The sequence below is a fragment of the Lontra canadensis genome, unplaced genomic scaffold, assembly GCF_010015895.1.
Source record: "Lontra canadensis isolate GAN:19392208 unplaced genomic scaffold, GSC_riverotter_1.0 scaffold73, whole genome shotgun sequence".
NCBI lineage: Eukaryota > Metazoa > Chordata > Mammalia > Carnivora > Mustelidae > Lontra > Lontra canadensis.
In genome coordinates, this window is record NW_022631067.1 from 8792925 (window position 1) to 8816475 (window position 23551).

The window sequence follows — 23551 nt, forward strand, 5'->3', positions numbered from 1 at the left end:
GAGAGAGCATGAGAGCAAGTGCATGAGCAGGGGGAGGGATAGAAGGAGAGGGAGAAGCAGACTCCCCACTGAGCAAGGAGCCCCATATGGGGCTTGATCCCAGGACCCAGAGATCATGACCTGAGTCAAAAGCAGACACTTAATCAACTGAGCCACCCAGGTGCCCCTGTAAAAGGATATAATCTTAACCTGCAACTTCTTTTTTTTTTTTTTTTAAAGATTTCATTTATTTATTTGACAGAGATCACAAGTAGGCGGAGAGGCAGGCAGAGAGAGAGAGAGGAGGAAGCAGGCTCCATGCCAAGCAGAGAGCCCAATGCAGGGCTCGATCCCAGGACCCTGAGATCATGACCTGAGCCAAAGGCAGAGGCTTAACCCACTGAGCCACCAGGTGCCCCTTAACCTGCAACTTTGACTCACTGTTGTCAAAAGTAGACTTCAGATGGGTTGAGATTAAAAAAAATCCCTCATTCTCTGAGAAATGAAACTAATTTACTTCATTTTGTCAGTGGATTGATTTATGAATGAATGAAACTAGGTTATGAATTATTTTATAGTGTGGATAATGGCTTTTCAATTTACTCTTCTGTTGAGCTACGTTTTCATATACTATATTGGGTTTCCGTAAATCTAGAGAGAGTTCTTATATGAAATATGTCCTAAATGACAACTCATTTACATACTATTTTCTTATATTCAGAATTAAAGACTCTTCAGAAAGAACAATTACTTCATCACTTACCTCTGAAGAAAATGAAGGTGACTTTGAAGATAGAGTTTCAACAGCAGATGAAGTAATATGGTCAAGTACCAGTGAAAGTAAATATCAAGTAAGTCACTTTAGTGAAAGTCATATGATATCTTCAAATGGGACTAGTTCATCTTTGTCACTGTTTCATTCAGAAGTAAAGAAATTTTTTCCAAGCCATGGAGGGTATCCAGAAAATGAACATGAAACAATACAATTTTCATCCAAGAAATTATTTTCAATAATGAAAACCAACAAAAATAAAAATTTAGTATTTTCTTCTGACTTTAACTTTTCAAGAAGTTCTAGAATCACTGTAGAAAGCGAAGATATCGATGTGGCACCATGCCCTTCTGCCCACTTATTTCTTTCTAGGGACCAAGTCAGACTTCTGGAAGAAAATGTGAGAAATCAAATTGCTTTAAAATCCAAAACTACATTAGAGAATAAAATTACTTATCTGTACTCAAGACTTCAAGAGTCCTTGATCCAGAATCAACGTTCTGTTAGAATGGGTATTTCTGCCCAACCACAAGATTCTTTTTCAGGACAGAATCCTCCTCAGAATCAAGATTTTTATGAAACCAGATTTACTAGTCAAGCCCAACAATTTGTTAACAACCAAGAATCAACTAATAGCCAGCCTGATATGGCCAGATACTTTGCACTCCCTCAGGATTTGATAAGGAAGTCATTTTCCAGCAGCATGCAAGACTCCTCCCAGACCCAAGATATGGACAGAAACCAACATTTGGTCGATGTCTCATATTGTGTTGAGACTCAAGATTCAATCAAGGGCCTAGAGTCTGATAAACACTTCAGTGAGGCCCAGTATTCTGTTTGGCTTAAAGATTCAAACAAGATTAAATATTTAATTAAGGGGCAAAATACTATTTTTAAGAATGCCAGATTTCTAGTTTTAACTCTAAGTCCAGATTCACTTGCAGAAGGGGTGCTGCAAATGGAGAGTGTAAAGCCAGGGGGACAGAAACAAATCGCTTCATCAGAATTAAGTCAGTATTCTGTATATGGCTCAGGGCCTCTTTCACCTATCCTTAAAAGGCAGAAAAACAGGAGAAAAGCATTACACAATACGAGTAAACTTAGTCTCAAAGTTCCATCTCGAAAGTCAAAGAAAACACAAACTCCATGGGTATTTCAAATGACAATATGTCACACTTCAAAACCTAGCAAGTTAGGATGCACGTATAATGCTAAGGAGAAAGAATTACATCAAAGAAAAGGTATATCAGATACGGCTTTGCATCTTACTTATGTTTCCAAGCTTATTCCTCCCTATGTTAAGAAGTATTCCAGAAAAAAACTAGTGAAAGTCATGCCAAGTGTAACAGGATGTAGACATTCTCTGTCAGCAGATGCAGAGAATGTTGATTACCTGGGGTCTCTTGAGAAAAGAGGAACCTCGGGCAGTACTAAAAATATAAAGGAGCATGACGGAGAAAATAAAGGACAAAAAACCATTTTACCAAAAAACTCACTTCGTCTAGAACAGTCTTTCATGGTCAATACTTTTCAACTAAAATCACCTTGTTCTTCCTCGATAGAAATGACCTGGAAGAATAAAGAGTCTCTTAGAGACCCAATTATACAAGCAAAGGAAATCGGTATTGCAGAGTTTCATGCCCCCAATAGTAAAAAAACATCTGACCTGCATATTCCCAAGCAGGAGGCCCCTTTAAAAGAAGCTTTATCTGAACCTTGGCAAAAATGTGTCTCCTCTACGGAAGTGGAATCAAACAGGAGAATGAAAACACAGGAAGACCTAAAAAATACAGAGAATTCCCATCTTCCACTTTCAAGTGGAGAGAAGTTACCAACTAGTTCACCAGAAACGAAAAGGGACTTTCCACATGGAAACATACAAAAGCAAAAAGATTTTCTAGAAATTGTTCTGGAGACCTCAGAGGTTAATCTGCTTATTTCACTAGGAATCAAAGAGCATAAAACCAGTGAACAATTAACAAGTGTAAAAACTCAAGAGAATACAGAAGATGTAATTATGAAGGAAAAGAAACCACTACTAACATTTCATATTACAGAATGTGATAACCTGAGTGAAAGTGAGGGACTGGAACATGACACGAGAGGCAACATAAAAAACATGCAAGGTAAAAGAATATTTGCTACACTTCACAATGCCACTGACACTATCATTTCTGAACCACCTGATGTGGAAATGCATAGCAGATTAAAAGCCAAGATAGGTACATCAACAACAGGGGTTAGTCATTCAATGGCAATGAAGAAATTACCAGACGAAAAGAAAACATGGGATGCAAAGTACATTGAGAAGAGATGTGTATCTAAAAAGCCACAAGAACATGACAGAGAAGAGCAACAACAAACTTGTCAAGAAGCATTTCCACAGCTGACACAAGATTTCAGCCTCAGCCTGCAACTGAAGCAGAAGCCTAAATATGTCAGATTTAAAATAAAACAGAGCAGTTCAGAAAGTAGAAAAACTCAAAATAAAGAGCAAGAGGTGCAACCACAAACTCTTCCTACAGGAACAATTCTGAGGACTAGTCCATGCCCCACGACGGGTCCATTTCGAGCTGAGGTTAAGCAAAGCAGACACAGACCTTCAGGCAGAGGAACTTCAGATCCAGAGAATCCTCTTCCAGGGCTGGAGAACTCAAGAGCTGGCGAAGTTTTGACTGAAACAACAGAATGTGGTGTCCCCTTTGGTGGAAGCCCCAGAAGGATAACAGAGGATCATATTACAGAAGAAAAGGCAGACCTCCAACAAGTTTTACCTGCAGCTGCTCTGAGGTCCTTCATTATCCATATGCTTCCTTTATCATATTTAAAAAGACAGCAAATCAGAAAAAAATTATCGGGTGCAAAAGGGGTACTCCGTCCCAAATCTATAATTATGAAAGTAAAGAAGCCAACAAATTTACTGATGCCCAGTATTAGTAGGCATGGTACTGCAAGTCTTAGGAAAAGATTGAGCGGCAGTTTTAAATCCTTAATTAAAGAGATGCTGCAAGATAAAATTGTGGCAGATGAGCTCGTGAGTGTTACTTACCCTCACATGTCTGGTTTGCCTTGGATTAGAACACAAAGCAGATTAAATGCAGAGAACCTCAGTCAGACCAAGCTAAAACAAGAGAAAGCAGAAGATGAAAGGATAAAAAAGTATTCAGATTCTTTTAATAAAGGCAGTGTCTCTGGCAACACACTAGAAGTTCAATTGCAAGACGAAGTGAGAGGAGACAAAGAAGCTCCACGAGAAGCAGCCCTTCATGACAGCCGGGGCCTCCGATCGGATGCCGATCCAGAGAAGGCATTCAAAACAGAGGGAGAAATACCTCCACCAGTTACATCCTTGGAAACCCTTATGGAGTCTGTTTACTCTCCCGTAATAGACCTATTTCATGTTGAGAATATGAAGAAAAGCCTAACAACACAAGCCGACTTAAAATGCAGTGCAGATTCTGAGACGCCTCTCCCAACATCAGAGTGGCCTCTCCCAACATCAGAGACATCACTGGCTGAAGACCCTTCAAACCAAACCAGAGAAAGTGAGGTTCTAGATTATGGAAGTGATACAAGGGAAATGGGTTACTTTTCTGCAGAAACAAATTCTGCAGAATTACCAAAAGATTTACCAACAACCTTGCCAGAGACTTTTAACTACCACGTGCCTATTGCAACTCATTCCAAAATAAATAAAAACAAAGTAAGATTCTCACACACAGAAAGCTCGGTGAAGCCTAGACCTGTAGATTCGAAGACTGCGAAGCCATCAATTTCACAAGTATTTAATAGCACAGGTCAGAGAAGGACACTGAACTCCAAATGTAAGGCACAGTTGGAGAAGATCAACCAAGCTAATGGACTGCTATACGGATTTATAAATACCCTTTACTCTCCCATGCAGAGCCTCTGTCCTGCTCAGTTAAAGCAAGGGAAATTAGAGGAAGTGAGACCACGGTATGTTGATTTCTTTGACAAGAGCTATGCGTTCCATAACCAAGAGGAAAAAGTGGAAGATGGAGAGGAAGTAGAGCCAAAAACTTTGCTAGAAGTAGCTTCACAGCACACCCAGTATCGCTGGCCCAATGCCTCTCAAGGGAAGGAGACCCACCTTGATGAACCAGACTCAGTGCTGGACTGTTTAACACAGGAGCTGCCTGTTAATGATCGAGATGTGCAGCACCAAGCATGGTTTGCACAAACTGCACTGCATACTGGCCCCCAGATGGGTCCTAGAGAAGCTGAGGAACTCAAGAAAGTCAGCAAAACAGAAAATGACATAATAGCCCCTATGGGCCCAAAGATTCCACCTCCCAAAGCAGAGAACTCATCCTCTGATATACACTTCAACACCATGACTAAGGGTGGCTTACCATATGGTGGAAACCCTGAAAGGGTACTAGATTCTTATTTTGTGGAAAACAATTCAGAGGTACCAAAAGATTTGCAAGCAACATGCCTGACTTCTTTTGATTCTATTGAGCCCTTTGTTTCTAAATCTGAAAGAAAGAAAAACACATTAGAATTAGGAAGGAAGCATAGAACAGCAAGTCACAGATACAGAACTATCAGGGGGAAAAAGCCATCAGTTTTACATACGCTTAAAGGCACACAGAGCAAGGGACTGCAGTGCAATTTTAAAACAAAGATGAAAAATCCACAACAAAATAAAAACAGGACAGATGCATTTCTCAGTGTCATTCAGTCCAACATGCCTATTTTGTCCAACACCAAAATGAGTAGCAGGTTGAATGTAGAGACAGATATGCAGAGGATAGCAAGACTTGATTATATGCAACCAATGCAAGACAAATTGCTAAATGGAAGAAAAGTGTGTTGCCCAGATTATATTGTGAGTACTTTAACTGACAGAGTGAGAGATGAGAAAGAGGAGGAAGGGAAACATGAAACTTTACCAGGTCCAGAGAATAGCCGAGACTTTATATTCAGTGCATATCAGAAGAATTGTGACCTTGTCAAATCAGATGAGGAACTGAAACAACCGCAAAGTATACATACTCAGGTACAACCACGAAAACATAGTTCACAAACTATTTTAGGTTCTGCTTCATGCCCCATATTGGATCAGTTTCGATTTGAAAAGTTGGAGAGTTATGCTAGGTTTTTACCTCCAAAGTCAGGGGGAGCAAAGATGGATGAAATCGTTTTTTCTGCAAGAGAATACGGTGTCCCGTCTGATGCAGATCATCAAAAGGAAGACGCTGGTGGTATTGAAAAGAAAGACACAGTGACTTTTGATTTCCGCATACCTGCTTTATCTACATTCAGAAGGAAGAAAAATTTTAAAAAATACTCAGGCACGAAAACTTTAGTGAATCTCAAATGTGGAATTTTAAAAGCAAAGAAACCGTCAGTTTCATACATATTCAGTATGAAGGGTGGTGCCAGCCCAAACCATAGAAAAGAATTGGGATATAACTCTATAGCCAAAATGGAAGAGATGGATCAAGGTGAAAAAGTGGCAGCTAAAATATATTCTTTCATGGATAGTACACCTGAGGTTAATATGTATAGCAAGACAGAAAGAGGAAAAGGTATGTTAGGAGAGAGAAGTCTCAGTTCTAAACAAGTAAAGCAAGTCTTATCACCACAGGAAGAGGATATTACTTCAGATGACACTAAAGAGAACAGTCTTCAAGATGCAGAAGAAAGTGAGCAGGAGCCATTAGAAGTAATTCTACAGCACAGCCAACACTTCGAATTCTGTTCAGGCCACAAGGAAGAACTTGGTTTTCATCAATCAGAAAACCAAGGAAGTGGGAAAACTCTGTTTGTTACTGAACAAGACATCTCACAACAAATGCTGCGTCCAGATTCAGTGCAGGGACAGAAGCCGAAGAAAAGCTACCAGACACAAAGTGGTGCAACATATACAGTAAGTTCACAGCTTCCTTTTCTAAAGTCAAAGAAATCACTAATTGATCAAGTTTTAATGGATCCTAAGTGTCCACTTAGGACAAGTGACCTAAGTGTTGGGAGCCATAAGGGGGAATTTTACAGTCATGATAAAGAGGAAAATGCAGAGTTTATAAAAGATCTACAAGCAAATGTCCTGGAGTCTTTGGTCATCTCTACACCTGGTCTATCTGAATCTAAACTGCAGAGAAAGACATTTACATGTACAGCCTTAAAAAATAAAATTAGTCCCAGATGTGTGATTATGAAGGCAAAGAAGACACCAGTTTCACCAATATTTAATATCTCAGGGAGTGGTTGTCTAAAAAACCTACGTCCAAAGACCCTGAAATCACAGATTATTGACTTGCTAATTCATATAAAATACTCTGGGATCCTGGAAGATCTTATTGCAGAGAGAAGGAAAGGATTAGCACAAGAATTACCAGCAACAAGTCTGGAGTCTTGGGATTTATCCACACTTGCTTTACCTGCATTAAAAAGAAAGAGAAGCAATTTGAAGTATATAGACAAGAGAAATAAAATGAGTCTTAAATGGGTAACTTCAAAGGCAAAGAAGGCAGTGATTTCCCAGACACTCACTATCACAAAACGTGGCACACCCAGCCATAGAAGGCAATTCACATGCAACTTCAAAATCATGATGAAACAAGGGAAACCCACGGCAGACATGAGCCTAAAAGCCACCTCCTCTCCTGTTCCTGTTTTACTTGATGTGAAAATGCATAACAGAATAAAAGCAGAGTCTGATGTGTCCTGGAAAATGAGATTCAGTCACAAACTGCAACAGCAAGAGGAATCATCAGATGGAGAGAGAGCCTGCTATGCTGACTCCAGTGATCGGAGCGGCCGCGCCTCCAATGACACGACGGAGGTCAAAGACCCGTGTGAAGAGGCAGCTCCGTGGAGTTCTGAACACCCCAGCTTCATTGCTGGTAAAATGCAGGAGCTTTACGTTGTGAAGTCAGAACTAGAACTGAAGAACTCAGCAAAGATAAAAATCCCAGAACCACTTAACACAGCCCTGGAGCTGCAGCAACAAACATTTCTCACACAAAGTGTATTACAATCTGTTTCTTGCTCTATTTTGAATTCACTTCCCTTTGAGAAGCAACCAAAAAGAACAAAAACACAAAAAGGTTTACGATATGCAAAGAGTCCAAAGATTTTATCTCCAGTGCTAGAGAAATCAATTCCTAAATCTTTAATTGTTACAGCACAGAGTGACATCCCAGCTGAAAGAGGCCCTAGAAAGGAACTTACTAGATTTCCAGAGGAAAAGATAAGGTTGCGAAAGGATTTACAAGGGAGAACCCTAAAGGGCTTTGATTTCTCCCTGCCAGCGCCAACTGAATTTGAAGGTGGGAGAAATGCAGCACAAATTCCTAGAAATGGGAAGGCAAAAATGGCATCAATTTTAAAGACAATCAACATTGCTAGGTCTGGTGCTCTTAGTCATGGAAAGGAACAGGACGTCACCTTGGAAAACACGGCCAAAGAAACACCTCAAAGTATGTCAGATACATTTTTTAATACCTTCCCTTCACCTACACCCGTTTCACCTGCCATCAAAACACGTAAAAAAGTAAAAAAGAGAGACCTATTAAGAAATAAAAGCAATATCATACAGCCAGAACAACATGAAGGGGAAAGACTCTGTCCCTATTCTTCTAATAAATGGAGCAGCTCAAGCAGCACATCAGAATCAAGATGGCAAAATAGAAAAGAAAGAGAGGGCGACCGAGTTTTATTTGAAGCAGGTCTACAATTCCTGTATAATACAGGAAGGAGAAAAGATCAAAATATGCTTCTTACAGAGGAGTACATGCAGCAACAAACACTGGTTTCAGAAAGTAAATTGGAAGCTACTTGTTCTCCTCCGATTCCATTTCAAACTGAGGAGCTGAGTAAGACTCTCCCACCACAAGAAGACATACCAAATGGAACAGGGCAAAAGATTCCATTTCCAAAATCAGGGAAAACAACGTTTGACTACTTAGTTGATGAAACAGAGCATAGTACTGTGTCTGACGGGAGCCCTGCAAGGAAGCTAGATGTTCACGTTGCAGTTTCCCTACAACCTGAAGAAGAAGATGTCATCAAAACTCCAAAAGTAATGAAACACAGAGTTGATCAAAATATCTTACCTACCAAATCAGGGAACACAGTACTTGGAGATCCAGGTGATATAAGTTCTGGAAGGAAGAAACATAGAATGCTGCAAAGAGATTTACTAACAACATCCACAGTATCTCTTTTATTTGACTCCGAAAGTCAGGAGAAGATATTAAAATTTCCAAGAAGGAAAAATCGTAGGGGTCCCAAATGTGTAACCATGAAGGCAAAGAAGCTTCTTTTTTCACAGATGCTTAATATCACTGAGCATGATCATCTCTACTGTAGAAAGGAACAGGACCACAACTTAAAATCTATAATAAACGACATGCAACAGAATAAAAGCACAGCAAATGCATTTTTGTCTCCCATGCCTGTTTCAACTGATAACAAAATAGATATTGAAATGCATATCACATCAAAAGCAGAGGCGGGTCAACCAAGAGTAATACCGTACAGCTGTACTTCTGCAGAGCTAGGGAAATCAGCATGTGATGGGGAAGTGTGGAAGGCCAACTCAACTGATCCACAAAACAGATCAAGCAACACAATGAAAATGAATGTGCACCATGAAAAGGAAGAGGAAAATATCCAAAAAATATTATCGGAATCAGTCCCACACTATAAGCAACACTTCAGTTTCAATGCCCATCATATGAAATATCCTGGTTCTTACCAATCAGAATCTGAACTGAATAATTTAGAAGTCAGAAGCACTTGGAATTTGTCTTATGCAGCACAAAAAATGAGGCCAGAAAAACGCTTTAGAGGAACTATTTTGAAGCCCGTCTCTAGACACGTGATGAATTTTCAAGTTGAAAGAGTGAAAAAAAGTCTTCATACTCAAGAAGGAATTAAATGTATGGGAGGAAGAAAGACTCCATTTCCGAAAGCAAGGAAATCAGAGACTGGTTCAATACAATGTGGTGTTCTCTGGGATGGAAATCCTAGGAGAAAATGTGATAGTTGTATTTTTGAGGAAAAGGCAAGGAATCAAAATGACTTAATAAGAACAGTCTTAAAATATTCAGATTTCCTCAGCTTTGATTCATGTGACCCTAAAAGCCAGAGCTACACAGAGTTTTCAGGCAAGAAAAATATAATAAATCCTGAGCATGTAACTTTGAAGGCAAAGAAACAACCAGTTTCACAGTTGCTTAATATCACAGGATGTTTTATAGGAAGCCATAGAAGGATGAAGGGGTGCAAATTTCAGTACAAGATGAAAGTGAGGCATTGGTTTGAAGGTGTGGGTGAGGCATCACTCCTTGCTGCTGTGGGAACTAAGATTCCACCACCCAAGTCAGTGACTGATAAACACTCCTTCGAAGCAACAGCAAGGGGCACTCTGTATAGCAAAACACTTCATAGAAATCTGCATGGTTGTATTACAGAGGAAAAGGTAGAGTTACAGGAAAATTCAGCCACAACTTTCCTGGAGCCTATAGATTTATTTTTGCCAATTTTATCTGACTCTGAAAGCCAGATAAGCACAGTACAATTATTAGAAGAGAAAATCACGTTGAACCCCAGACGTTTAACTCTGAAGGAAAAGGAGCCAGCAATTTCACAATTACTTAAAATCAGAGGGCGGTTTACCACAAAACGCAGGAAAAAACTTGGATCCAGTTTAAAAACCAAAATGCAACAGATACGTCAAGGTAAAAATGTGGCTGATACATTTCCAAATACCATGTACTTCACACCAGATACCTCTGACATTGAAAGACAAAATAGATTCAAAAAAGGGATGGACAGAATATCAAAGTTTAGTCATGTACAACCAACACAAATGCAGTTGCCAGTTGAAGGTCTACTGATTTCACAACCACTTAATCCCACTGGTCATGCTGCTTTAAGCATTAATGAACAACAGGAAAAGAAGAGAGACAGAAAGAGAGAGAATACTGCATTAAATGTGGACCTAAAATTTGTATATGAGTCTATGCCCATTTTATCACACATCACAATGGAGCAGTCACCCAGTACCTGGGGTATCTATGAAGACTCTTCTGAAAAAAGACATGCCCTAAACAAAGCAGGTGCTAGTTCTGCTTATGCCTACACACCTATGTATCCTAAAATCATAAAACATAAAGCTAAGGCAAAAAGAGCAGATGTGAAAAACACTGTGCATACCAAACGGATGAGACTGAAGGCAAAGAAGCCACCTGTCTCCCAGCTGTTTCATACTATAGGTTGTGGAACCAGAAGAAGCAAAAAGGAACCGAGACGTGAAATGAAGAAACAGAAAGAGTTCCATCAAGATAAAACCATAGCAGATTTATTTCTGAACACTGTTTGTGATTCTGGATCTCTTTCATCTCAAATTAAACAATTTACAGAAGGAGAACAGGAGAAAGACAGGCCAAGTAAGCCGATTTACCTTCTTCCACAGGTAGAGCTGGTGAAGTCACTAAACAAAAGAAAAATGTCATCTTCAGAGTCCACTGATATAAAGAGTACTATATCAAGAAATATCAAAAGACTGAAAGAGTGTATTAGAGAGCAAAAAGAAAAGGGCCGAATCGTTTTACTAGACATTCTCCCACAATGTAGAGATCAGTTAGTGATTAGCCAAGAAGTGAAGAAGGAGCTTGACCATGTGAAGATAGGAGTAGCTTTGAACAGAGAAGTCCACCATGGTCTAGCTTCCCAGAAGAGGGAAATCAGTTACACTGGGTTAGACATCCCAAGAATCAGAACACATACAGAATATGAATTCCTTGTTGCACCAAGAGCAAAGCACAAAGATGCAGACATAGTCGAACATTCAGTTTCAGTTCCAGGGGGGAGAAGAGTATCCAAGAAAACCAATGTTTCAGTAAATTCAAAAGGACAGAATATATTTCTTGAAGAGTTGGATGCTTCTCAACAGATGACTCGCAAGGAGAAAGAATTCCGGAAACAAGGAAGTATTTCACAGACAATTTGGGGATCTTTTGCCTTCTCCATTATGGAACCTCCTCATCTGAAAAACACAGGAAAGGTAGCTGAGGAAGATACGTCCACTAACAAAAGGACTATTTCACATCTATTGAGAAGAGAAGACATAAAAGAAACTGATATCTCACGAGGTTCAAAAGGACAGAAGTTTCTTTGCACCAATCTGCAGGTCCGGCAAACTATGTCTGCAGTGCAGAAAGGAGAGGGGAAACCAGATGGCATTCCTGAAAGTATTATGGATTCTGTGTCGCATCCAAATAGAGAGCGTCTTCAGGTAACACAGGCAGTAAATACAAAGAAAGAAGACATAAGCACTCCTATAAGTTTACATGTAAATCCATGGAGAAAAGAGCAATCAAAGTTAATGGATATTCCATTAAGATTAAATGGATGGAAAATGACTTTTTCTGAAAAACTGAGGGTGAAGCAATTCCATAGTTCTAACCAGAATAAAGAAAATATTCTGGAATCCGTTTCTTCTTGCATATTAGATCAACTCTATAATGGAAAGCGAAAGAAAAAAGTCTCAGCAAAAGGAATGAGTTCAAAAGTTTTGAGTTCAGTGGTAGACAAAGCATTGAATGAAGTAGATACTCCAGTAGATCAACCTTATATTAACTTGCATAACAGAAGAAGAAAGGAACATCAAAAAGAGAGTACATGCGAGGTTCTCCAAACATCAGTTTCTCATTCCTCGATGGATGTACTTCAGATTAAGTTGCCATGTGTAAAAAAAACATTGAAGGCTCCAACATACCACACTGCAAATACAGAAGGGATTGGCTTGCATGTGGAGGGAAATGAAGAGCATCCAGAATGTATACATCATACTTCTCCAAAGTCTGCGTCTCACTCTTCGAGGGATGTATTTCAGAGTAAGACACCATCTGAAAAGAAGGCATCAGAAGAAGTAGTTAGCACTGTGGATTACATTCCAAGTACAGAAAAAATTAGCTCACTCTTTACAAGAAAAGAGACCAAGGTGCAGACAGATAAATGTAAATCAGCTATAAAACTGTCAAGCTTGTGTACTTCCTTACCGTCTCTATCACATACTAATGTGGATTCGAGAATAAAAGTAGGGCAAGAGAAGTCAGGAATACCAAGGAGCTGCCTTCCACCGCTAAAGCGCCAGGTATCACCAAATGTCAGGAAAACTTCATTTGCAGAGTCCATTAATAGAGGTAGCTTAAGCAATGTAAGAGAACCAGAACATTTGCCACAGGGAAAAAAGGAAGATGGAAAAACTGTAGTATATGTGAAAGACATAATGGGCGTCAAATGTGTCGCTTTTAAAGGAAAGAAAACACCTTTTAAACACACACTGCATGGAAAAGAACCACAGTGGAAAAACAAAAAACAAGCGGAAACAATGCAGAAAGATAAAAGCGATCTAGAGATAGTTCAGAGCAAACGCCATGCTTCCATTCCTCCTCCACCTCGTGTAGAACGGGATCCTGAGATAGAACAGGTGCTCTTGCGAGGGATCGCAAGATTTTGTCTTCCGTCACTGCCACTCCAGAAGTTATCAGATGCAATGGGAATATGCGAGGAACCGGCTGATGATATTTTAAGCAGAATAAGAAAGGCAAAATATGCGCCACAGAAAGATAGAGGGGAAATGGACTTGGAAGCAATCAGGCATCCCAAAAGAATAGTTTTGAAAGCAAAACAGAGTTCAGTTACACAGGAATTACAGTTGGACATCAAAGAAAAAGTGAAAGAGATGCAGAAAGATAAAGATAAACAAGTTGGGATTTGGAGCAAATCTTGTGTTTCCATCTCTATTCCTCCTGATTCAGAAGTGGACACAAGAATAGGAGAGGAAGATGCCTTGCTAATAGAAGCAAGATCTTCTTTCCTACAAACAGAACTCCAGGAGTCCTCAGATACAGGAAAAAAAGCATCCAAACAGGCTATTTATGGTGATACCTCAAACAGTGTAAAAGAAGCCAAGGAACATGATAAAATGCAGGAAGAAGAGGAGGGAGTAAAAATGATTAAAGTCATATTTTGGAGGAAAAAGAAATCAATTTTACAGGAAATCCAACTGGACATCAAAGAGCAAGAAGAGAAGAGACAAGAAATTAAAAGTGAGCCAAATGTCCTTGTGACCAATACTAGCACTTGCGTACCTGCTCCTTCTCATTTACAATTGGATACAAAAATAAAAAAAGCAGACTATGTAACTGAAGTAACAAGATACTCTCTTCCAGCACTGTCACAGCAGAAATCATCAGATGCAGTGAAAAAAGCAAATGAAAAGTCCACTGATGGTGATCTCACAAGTGATGTACAAGAAGCAAAAGAACATACACCACAGAAAGAAGAGACTAAGGCAGAGAAATCAGCCAAGAGACACATGATGCACCCAAAAGGTGAAGATGTAGAAAGAAAGAAAGCACTAGTACAGGACATACCATTGAATCTTAAAGAGCCCGTGAAAGAGGATCCAGAAAGCGAAGAGCAGGGGAATGTGGATGGAGGAGGTAAATGTGAACAAGAAGTAGTTCTGCCCACAAGCTGGGCTTCTGAATCTTCTCTAACTCACCATGAATTGAACACAGGAATAGAAGGAGAAGAAGACAGGCAAGGGATAACAAGATCTGCTGTTTCAGAGCTCCAGCTACAGAAGTCATCTGATGCAGGGAAAAGAGTGTATGCAGAGTCAGCTGGAGATGACATTTCTAATGATGTCAGAGTAGTACCAGAGTATGAGCCACAGGAAGGAGAAGATAGAAGAAAAATAGTAAATATAAAATACATAATGTATCCCAAAGGCACAACTTCCAAGGCAAAGGTATTACCACTTCCACACGTACTCAACACCTCTGGGGGTTGTGACCGCCGAATTACAGAAGTACAGACAAGCATGAAAGAAAAATCAAGATACACACAAGAAAGAAGTGAGCTAGATAAGGTTCTGACAAGACCTTCTCCGCCTCAGTTTAAATTAAACAAAGGTATAGAAGGCAAGGAAGAGAAACGAGTAACAAGACCCTTTCTCCCACCCTCATGGCAAAGGGAATCATCAAATGCAGAGAAATTGAAATATACAGTACTACCTTTGAATGCTATTTCAAACGATTCGAAAAGAACAAAATACATGACACAGAAAGAAGAGGATGAAAAGAATACTTTTGAGAAAGACATAACACATTCCAAGTATATAGCTTTGAGGGCAAAGAAATCACCCCTTTCCCTTATACTCAAAACAAAGAAACTGCAAGTGAACATCAAAGAACAAGTGAAAGTGGGACAAGAAGATAACAAGGAAACCGTTGTGCTTCTGAGCAAAATTCATCCTTTTCTCACTTCCTCAACTCATCTTAAGTGGGACACAAAAGAGGGGGAACATGAGCCAGAAGTAATAAGAAATGATGCGCCACATCTTGAGCTCCAAGAATCGTCGCCCCCAGGGCAAATAGCATCTACAGAGTCCCCTGGTATCCATGTGAAGAAGGGAGCACAATGCCCACAACAGGCAGAAAGGGACAGAGTACAAACAGAAGCCATGAATGACTCAATGCAGCCTCAGGGCTCAGATTTTAAGACAAAGACATCACCACCTCCTCATGAATTCAGTGTCACTGAGCACAGTGCTTCGAACGAGAGAGAGGAGCCTCAGTGTATAAAGGAGAAAGTAGAAGAGGAGCAGCAAAGAATGGGAGATCCCGACATGGCTCTGACAAAAACTCCTCCTTCCACACCTTCTCCATCTTACAACAGCTTGGACACAAGAACCAAAGTAGACAAAGACTTGCTTGCAATTGCAGGATTCTCTCCTCCACAACTGCTGTGCCCCAAGTCATGTGCAGGAAAAACCAGATATGCAGATTCCAGTGAAAGCACTAGATCATGTAATATAGTAATAAAAGCTTATCAACATGTGCCAAAAACAGACGTAAAGGACAGAGTAAAAATAAAAGGTGGGAAAGGTAGAAGATTCCCCCAAATAATTACCTTGACAGCAGATACATCCCCATTTCCACATCTACCCAGTAGAAAGAGGCTACCTTTGAACATTAAAGAGCAAGGAAAAGAAGTGCCAGAAGACAAAAGTGAACCAGAAATGGTTCTGAAGGAAACCTATGCCTCCTTACCTTCTCCATCTTATCCGAAATGGTACACAAGGATGAATGAAAAGGAAGACACATTAAGAATAACACAATCCTGTTTTCCACCACCAAAGATTCAAGATCCATTCAGTTCAGGCAAAAAGCCATATATTAAGTCATTTGATGTTTGTGGGTTAAAAGAGAAGGACAGACTCAAAACAGATACTGAAAACAAAGTGGTCCCAACACCTATGGCTATGAGGGTAAAAGAATTACCACTTTCACCTGTACCTGATACCAAAAAATTGCAGTGGAAATTTAAAAAGCAAGAGAGAAAGGTGCAGAAAGATGAAAAGGACCTAGCTACACATCTGGAGAACATTTGTACTTCTTTACTTACTCTACCATACCTTAAATTTGGTTCAAGAGAAGGAGAGGGGTACGTGATGAGAATTACAAAACTGCCTCTCCCACACCTACCATCCAGGGAATCACAAGATGCAGTGAAAACAGCATATGCAGAAACAACTGATGGAGAACTTTCAAATGCTGTAGAAAAATGGAAAGAAGACGCATTACAGAAAGAAGTGAGGGATAGAGAGAAAAACGTGGATATGAATAGTAGAATGGATCCCAATGATAGGTATTTAAAAGCAAAGAAATCGCTTAATTTACTTAGATACAATCTAAGGGACCTTCGATGGAAAACCAAAAAGCAAGAGGGAATGGCTCAGGAAGGTCAGCATGAGCCAGGTGCGGCGAAGCTGACTAAGACTTGTACTTGCCGAGCTTCTCTCCTTCACTTCAGCACAAATACCAGAGATGAGGAAAGGAGAATGCCAGCATTCATGACACGCTCTTTTTCCTCAGGCAGCTCCCAGGAATCATCAGATTCTAAGGACAGGGAATGCTCAGAGCCCATTACCAGTGACATTTTGATCAGTCCACGAAAAGGAAAGCATCATATGCCCCAGAGAAAGGAAAAGGATGGAGCAGATAGGGTAAACCTTGGGTTTCCCAAACATCAAGAAAAGAAGAGGCAGGAAAGGGAAGATGAACCAGGTGTGGTTGTGTCTGGCTCTTCCTCTTCATTATCATCTCTCCCTCACCTGCAGCTGGATAAGGAAATTCAGGTAGGTGATGAGGTGCTGGGACCTGCAAGGTCTGTTGCGGAGAGAGAATCAAATACCAGGGAAATAGTACATACAGAAGCAATCCATGGTGACGGCATTACAGACAGTCAAAACGAGAAACAACTTGTGCCTCGGGAAGAGGAGCAGGACAGAGAAAAAACAACAGATTTGAGAAATAGGACACAGATCACAGATACAAGTTTGAAGTCCAGGAAATCACCTCCTTCGCTTACGCTCCACAGAACAGAATTGCATCTGAACATTGGAGGGCAGGAACAAAAGAAACATGAATGTCCAGGTAAACCAGCCTGTACAGTGCTAAGAAAAATTTATGTTTCCAAACCTCCAGCTGAACTCACACTGGATAAAGGTATACAAGTAGGTGAAGGTAGGCTTAGAATTCAAAGACCCTCTCTAATTCCACAAATGCTTTCAGCGGTGTCAGATAGAAAGAGGAGAGCAGATACAGGGGCAATTTGTGCTGTGAGTGAAAGAGAAAACAAACAAATGTCACAGAAAGAAAATAAGCGTGAAGTGAAAACAGTAGATATGACGATCAGGATGCATCACAAAGAGGCCCGGATCTCGTCAATTTCACACATCTTTAACACAAAGGAATTTGTGTTGAATATTAAAGAGCTAAAGGAAAATGTGTACAAAGGTAAAGATGAGCTACCTGTGGTTTTGACAAGGACCTTTTTTCCTGTTCCATCAGCCCCTCCCCTTTCTCCAGACTCAGGGAGCAAAATAGACAAAGATGTGCCAGGATTTACAGGATCCTCTCCTGCACAGCAAGATGTCCAGCAATCCTCAGGTATCCAGAAAACAGGAATTGCAGAGGTAGTTGCTGGTGATGGTGAAATTGTTAAAAAAGCAGAACACTCCGTACCCCAGGAAGAGGCAGTGCAACAGTGGGCCTCAAACTTTCTGATCAGTGTACGGCGAAGGAATGATCCTCCACGAGTCAAATCTGAAGGAGATTTGAGTCAGTTAGTTTTAAATTCACAGCATGAGGATGTTTATTTAACAGGATTTGGTACCAGAAGTGGGAAAAGGCTGGAGTATTTCTTTACAGGGCAAGAGGTTCAGCCAGAAAAATACAAAACAGAAACTTTTACTACATTTCTTTCCTACCCAACCAGGGAGCCCACTAAAATTGGAAATCTGAAGAAACAAACTGAAATAGTGGATAACTTAAACCATAAAATGAGTCCTAAGGTTTTCGTTTCACCACCAAGGAAAATATCCAAGGAAATATATATTACCTTTGGTGCCCCTGTAAGTGCAAAAGGATTTTCTGTTTCAGAGCAAGTTGCCCACCAACAAAAAACATTATCAAAAGCATCTCCAGGATCTGCAGATTCATATAAATTGGATAAGCCAGAGAATGATATACACAATAATGACAAAGGGAGCAAAATGCTCTCTCCCAGAGTCTCAGCCGCACAGACAAAAGGATCACTTGAGAAGACGAGAATCACAGAGACAGATGCCTCCCCAGGTATAGAGGAACAAGAGATTGTTGTGAAAAAGCAAGTGGTGCTACAGTCAGAGAGTGGACATAAGACCTGGCTGGACTCCAGCTTTTCTCTTAAGTTCCCATTTCAAAGTGGAAGGCAGAAGGCACCCTTGGAAACAGATGTATGCAAGGAAACTACAGTGTACCCTAGAATACAAATACTACCAGGAATACACGTGGATATTACAGTGTTTGATTCCATAGGAGGGAAAGGAGAGCAGGGATTGCCAGTTCCAGAACAAGAGGAATGTATTCTAGACTCACTCCAGGAGTCTCTTTCTTCCCACTGGACTTTTCCACTTCAGTCTGGAGACCTGGATGGAAAAAATAAGACGGACACAAGCACTACTATAAATCTGGAGCAAAAAACATCAGAAGTGGAAGAAGGGGGATTAAAAATAGACAGAAACATAGCTATCCGCCTGGCAGCGGACAAAACAGAAATGCATAAACACACCATGGTCAAGCTGGAGGAGAACAAGAAAAGGGACACAAGCAATACCGTAAACCTGAACATTGCATCTCTAAAGGCACGGAAATCTCAAATTAGCACTCAGGTGATAACTCGTATAGCGAACAGCTGCCCAATTAGGCAAAAACATAAAAAGGAGCTAGAAGTCTCAGGTGCAAAACAAAATATTCAGCCACAGAAATTGTTTCAAAAACATGTTCTGGATTCATTTTATGCCTATATTCCTCTTTCTCTCAAATTTAAAGGCTGGAAAGGCAGATTGACAGTAGCAGATTTGAAAAGAGAATTGAGCCCCAAATATTTAACCATGAAAATCCCAAATCATCCAATTTCACAGATTCTTAACAACACGGGACGTGGCACTCCAAGCAAGAGAAAGAAATTAGAGTATGACTTGAAGAAACCAAAGAAAATAGTTTTGCAGAGTGAAGATGCCTCGGGAATATTTATCAGAAATCTTTCTATTTCCGCAATGAGTTCATCTCAGACAGAAGAAATAGTAGACTCTGAAACAAATCGAGGAAGAAAAAAGATACTCTGTCTCTCTGAATTCCAGCGGAAATCACCAAACACTCAGGGGAACAGCTCGAGCACTGTAAAAGAAGGGGACCAGCATTTTATAAACACAGCTCCACAGGATGCCCAGCCCTTTGTGGTGGAGGGGCAACGAAAGCAAAAACTCCCCAGTGTCAAAACAGAAGCAAATCTCCACAGCAAAACAAAAAAAATTTTCCTTCCACAAACAAGAGAAGAAAGGGTTGTTCCAGGGCATGACAGTTCAAGGACCATGAAAGAACCTGACTTGCTTATGACTGAAGATGAAGAAAAGGCACCAAAACCCATTCTGACACCAACAGAGGGTCTACTCATGTCTGACCATCCGAAGGACAATGTGGACACCCACATGGAGAGTACTCTAATTATGATTATTTCCCCTCCAGGACTAGAAGTACCACAACATGGGATTCAGCCATTCAAAACCATGGAGAGTGGCTCACCCCCTCAACAGGGGGGTCAGAGCAAACCCATCCAGGACGCAACCACACAAAAGGTCCAGCAACAAAAAACTTTTCCAGGAATTGGGCCTATAGCATCCCAAGTTAAAAGTAATGAAATAGAAGGAGTGGCACATAGTATAAGTACAGAAAGTTTACTTCCTCTCTTTGAAGCAATTAAGAGTGTCTTTGAATCCCAGATAAAAATTATCCATGACAAAATTTGTGAAGATATACTGAAAAAGGTAAAAGCCCCAAAACCCGATGATTGGAAGTCACCGCCACATGCAGGGAGCCCAGATACAACATCCACAATGACACCTCCCAAAGTGCAGCCAAAGCCCATTTTAAAACGTTTTACTCCCAAAGAAAACAATAAGCTCATTCATCATTTTGAGTCAAAATCATTTGAAATAAAACTGAATCTGATGCCAGAGATGGCAAAACAATCCTTCCAAAAGTTTAACTTTTATCTAAAACAGTCTGTTTCAGAAGATAACCGTAAAAAAATGTGCTTTGTGTCTCTAGAAGGGATTGATAGTATAGAACTTAACTTAAAACAGAAACACACCAAGGATTCACTGCCTGTCAGGGGTATGAAGACATTGATTGTCAGTGTTTCCAGGGACAGCAAAGAGATCATTACAAAGTTGAAGAGTATTAGTAAGCTAGAAAGTAGAGCGTCTTCAGTGACTTCTGCTAAGCAGATGCCATTGCCTCCTATTCTTCAGAACTATTCAGTAGAAGAAGAAGACAAACTGCACATACACTTTTCTATGAAAACACTGGAGATTCAAATGAAAGCCTTTCCCAGAATTGTAAGAGAATCTTATGCAATGGCCGGGCCTCAGAATACAAGGAAACGTTTATCTAAGTGTATTCATTCTGGTTTCAAAGTACCAAAACGAAAAAACAGAATTTTGTTACTTTTTGAGGAAAAGTCTCTTCATCAAATAGATCTTGATTTACAATACAAATACCTTCGTTTTCTCCTGGGGCTTCCGGTCAGACATATATTCCCCAAACCAGCTGCACTTCCCAAACATACTCTTAAGTTAAACACGGTAGCAATATGTGAGAATATAGGTAACAGGGGAGAAAGTGATGGTGGTCTCTGCATTGATAAGGAACTGTTAGAACAGCACATCTCTTTCAAGAAGCAAAGTCCTCATGAAAACTCAAAATTGAGAAAATTCCTGGAGCCACCCCTTGTGTGTGCTCCTGACCCCAATCAACAAGGCACAGTAGCGAGAGATACTACAGCTCTTTCAAAGTTAAAATCTCACAGGACTCTGGAAAAAGATAAACAATGTCATGTATGGTTTCAGGAAACAGATACATCCAAATCTTTTGATTCAAAGACTCAGGAAAGCACTCCCAGTTTAGTTGATTCCCGTTCAACTCAGATTTCTGAAGATTTTACCCAGAGTCAGACAAATATTGAGAGTTCAGCCAACTTGGAGGAATGCTTGGCTCTTGAAGCACGTGAGAGTGAAGAATGTATGTTTTTAGGAGCCAACCCTTATTTAAGTCAGGAATCACGAAACATTCTATTTGAATTACAGAAGGGCATTCCTTTGGAAAATCTGTACAAGATGAAAAAAAGGAAAACTAATTTGAAACCATTGTACAGGGAAGATTCGGATTCCCAACGTGTAAAAGGCTGTAGAAAACACTCCTCAGTCATCACACCTTCCTATGAATCCCACAAAAGCAGGAAATACACGTTGTCCTCTAAAATGCCATCTCCTGACTGGTTGTGCCACGGTTCATTAAATGCTATAGAAGTTCCGTCTAGATCATCTTCTGTTCCATTCAGTGGAGAGGCGGCTTCATGGACTGCAAGGTGCAGAACCAACCATTCTTTAGCTCCCTTAACAGAATCAAATATCAAATTACATCTTGCAAAAGGCCAAGGCAAACTTCACAGGCATATGGAAAGCAAAGAAGGAAAGAAGGCCAAAATTGATTTATTTAGAAAGAACAACATTCATTGGGACTGTGATTACAGTTATACACGGAATAAAGAGAAACGCATGAGAAAGAAGAAAGCCCATAATTATGAGTCAGAAAGACCAAATTACTGCCCAAGCAAACCTAAGTTACCATCAAAGCTTCCTCAAGAGGATATCAACTTTCATTTCGAAAGAAGACAAACCCAGCCATTTTTTTATGCCTGTATACCAGCAGACTCACTGGAGATTGTGCCCCAAACCATTCGCTGGACTATTCCCCCAAGAACTTTACGGAAAACAAACTTCAGAGTTCCTCTGGTGGCAAAGTTTTCAAGTTCTTTCAATATATGGACTTCACCCAAGAAGATTTTGGAGTCCCTCCTGGTGTCCTTCAGTCCAGTTCGTCCAAACTGATATTAGCACATCTAGAGTCATCTGAAGTGGAAAACTCGTTGCTGTTGTGTTATTCTGTGAAAAATAAAACCACATAAAGTCAAATGGTTTCCTCATGAACTGTTTTCTAAACTGATATATTTTATTTCTGCAGTAAATTTGCACAATTTTTCTGGAGGACAGGATGGAAGAGCAGATGACTTTGGGCTTGATCCCACCATGCGGTGGGATCTCCTTTTAATTTAAGCTGCCTCCTCGTAATCCCACAGGAGAGGAGCAGAGACGAAGAAGCCCTCTTTCCATCCCACATGATGACTGAGGGTGCGTCTGGAGAAAGGGACCCTGTAAATGAGATTGGGAGAGAGTGACCAGAAAGTTGGGAGGGCATAGAAACCAAAGGGAGAGAGTTTTAAACAGCAGTGAGAGTTCAACAATGTCAAGGGTTACAAAACACAGGTGTAAGTATTGGTTTTGAGGGACCATATTCCCTTGATGATTTTGTCCTCCTTTTGGACCTGAGTGGCAGCTCATTGGCCTGCACCTGATCACCGTCTGCCACTGCTGGGTTTTCTGGTCATTTCAGGACCTCAGTCCGGAGCACCTGCCACTGTGCAGGAACATCCTCTGAGGGGCAAAAAGTCATCCTGCAGAACTACCAGGGGAAGGGAGACTGCCACCCAGTGTACCTGCACGACCTGTCTGCCCATGGCCACCTGCCAATGTATTTCCCTGCCCTGGGCTTCAGGGCCCCTGGCTCGGGGGTACCGCAGGCTCACCTCCTGCTGCTAGTGACTGATTTGTGTCAAAATGCTAATGGAGGGGCGCCTGGGTGGCTCAGTGGGTTAAGCCTCTGCCTTCGGCTCGGGCCCTGATCTCAGGGTCCTGGGATCGAGCCCCGCATCAGGTTCTCTGCTCAGCGGGGAGCCTGTTTCCCCCTCCCCCTGCCTCTCTGCCTACTTGTGATCTCTGTCTGCCAAATAAATAAAGTTTAAAAAAAATACTACTGGAGAAATGGATGAGAAGTAGATAAGACAAGTTTGGCTATAGATTGAAGTTCGAGGGCTGCGTGAAGGATACACAGAGGCCCATCCTACTATCCTGTCTTTTTGTGTGTGTATGTTCAATATTTTTTATAATAAAGACTATTAACATATTCAATCTGATTGTCAAACCCCATGGACAGATCTCATGTGTAAGATGCCAAGACCATCATTCTGATGACAGAATCTATTAAGTTGGTTGTAGTGCATGTCTTGGGAGGTAAAGTCTTTCTATTG

At 40.6% G+C, this 23551-nt stretch overlaps 1 protein-coding gene across 1 annotated transcript in view; it reads left to right on the forward strand.

Moving 5' to 3' along the window:
* CCDC168 (coiled-coil domain containing 168) overlaps nucleotides 1-22740 on the forward strand; it is a 28857-nt gene extending 6117 nt beyond the window's left edge. Inside the window, exon 4 of the mRNA XM_032880975.1 lies at nucleotides 701-22740. Coding sequence (XP_032736866.1) covers nucleotides 701-22295 — 21595 coding nt within the window. The 3' untranslated portion in view covers nucleotides 22296-22740. The remainder of the gene's footprint in view (nucleotides 1-700) is intronic.
* Nucleotides 22741-23551: the final 811 nt, after the last annotated feature.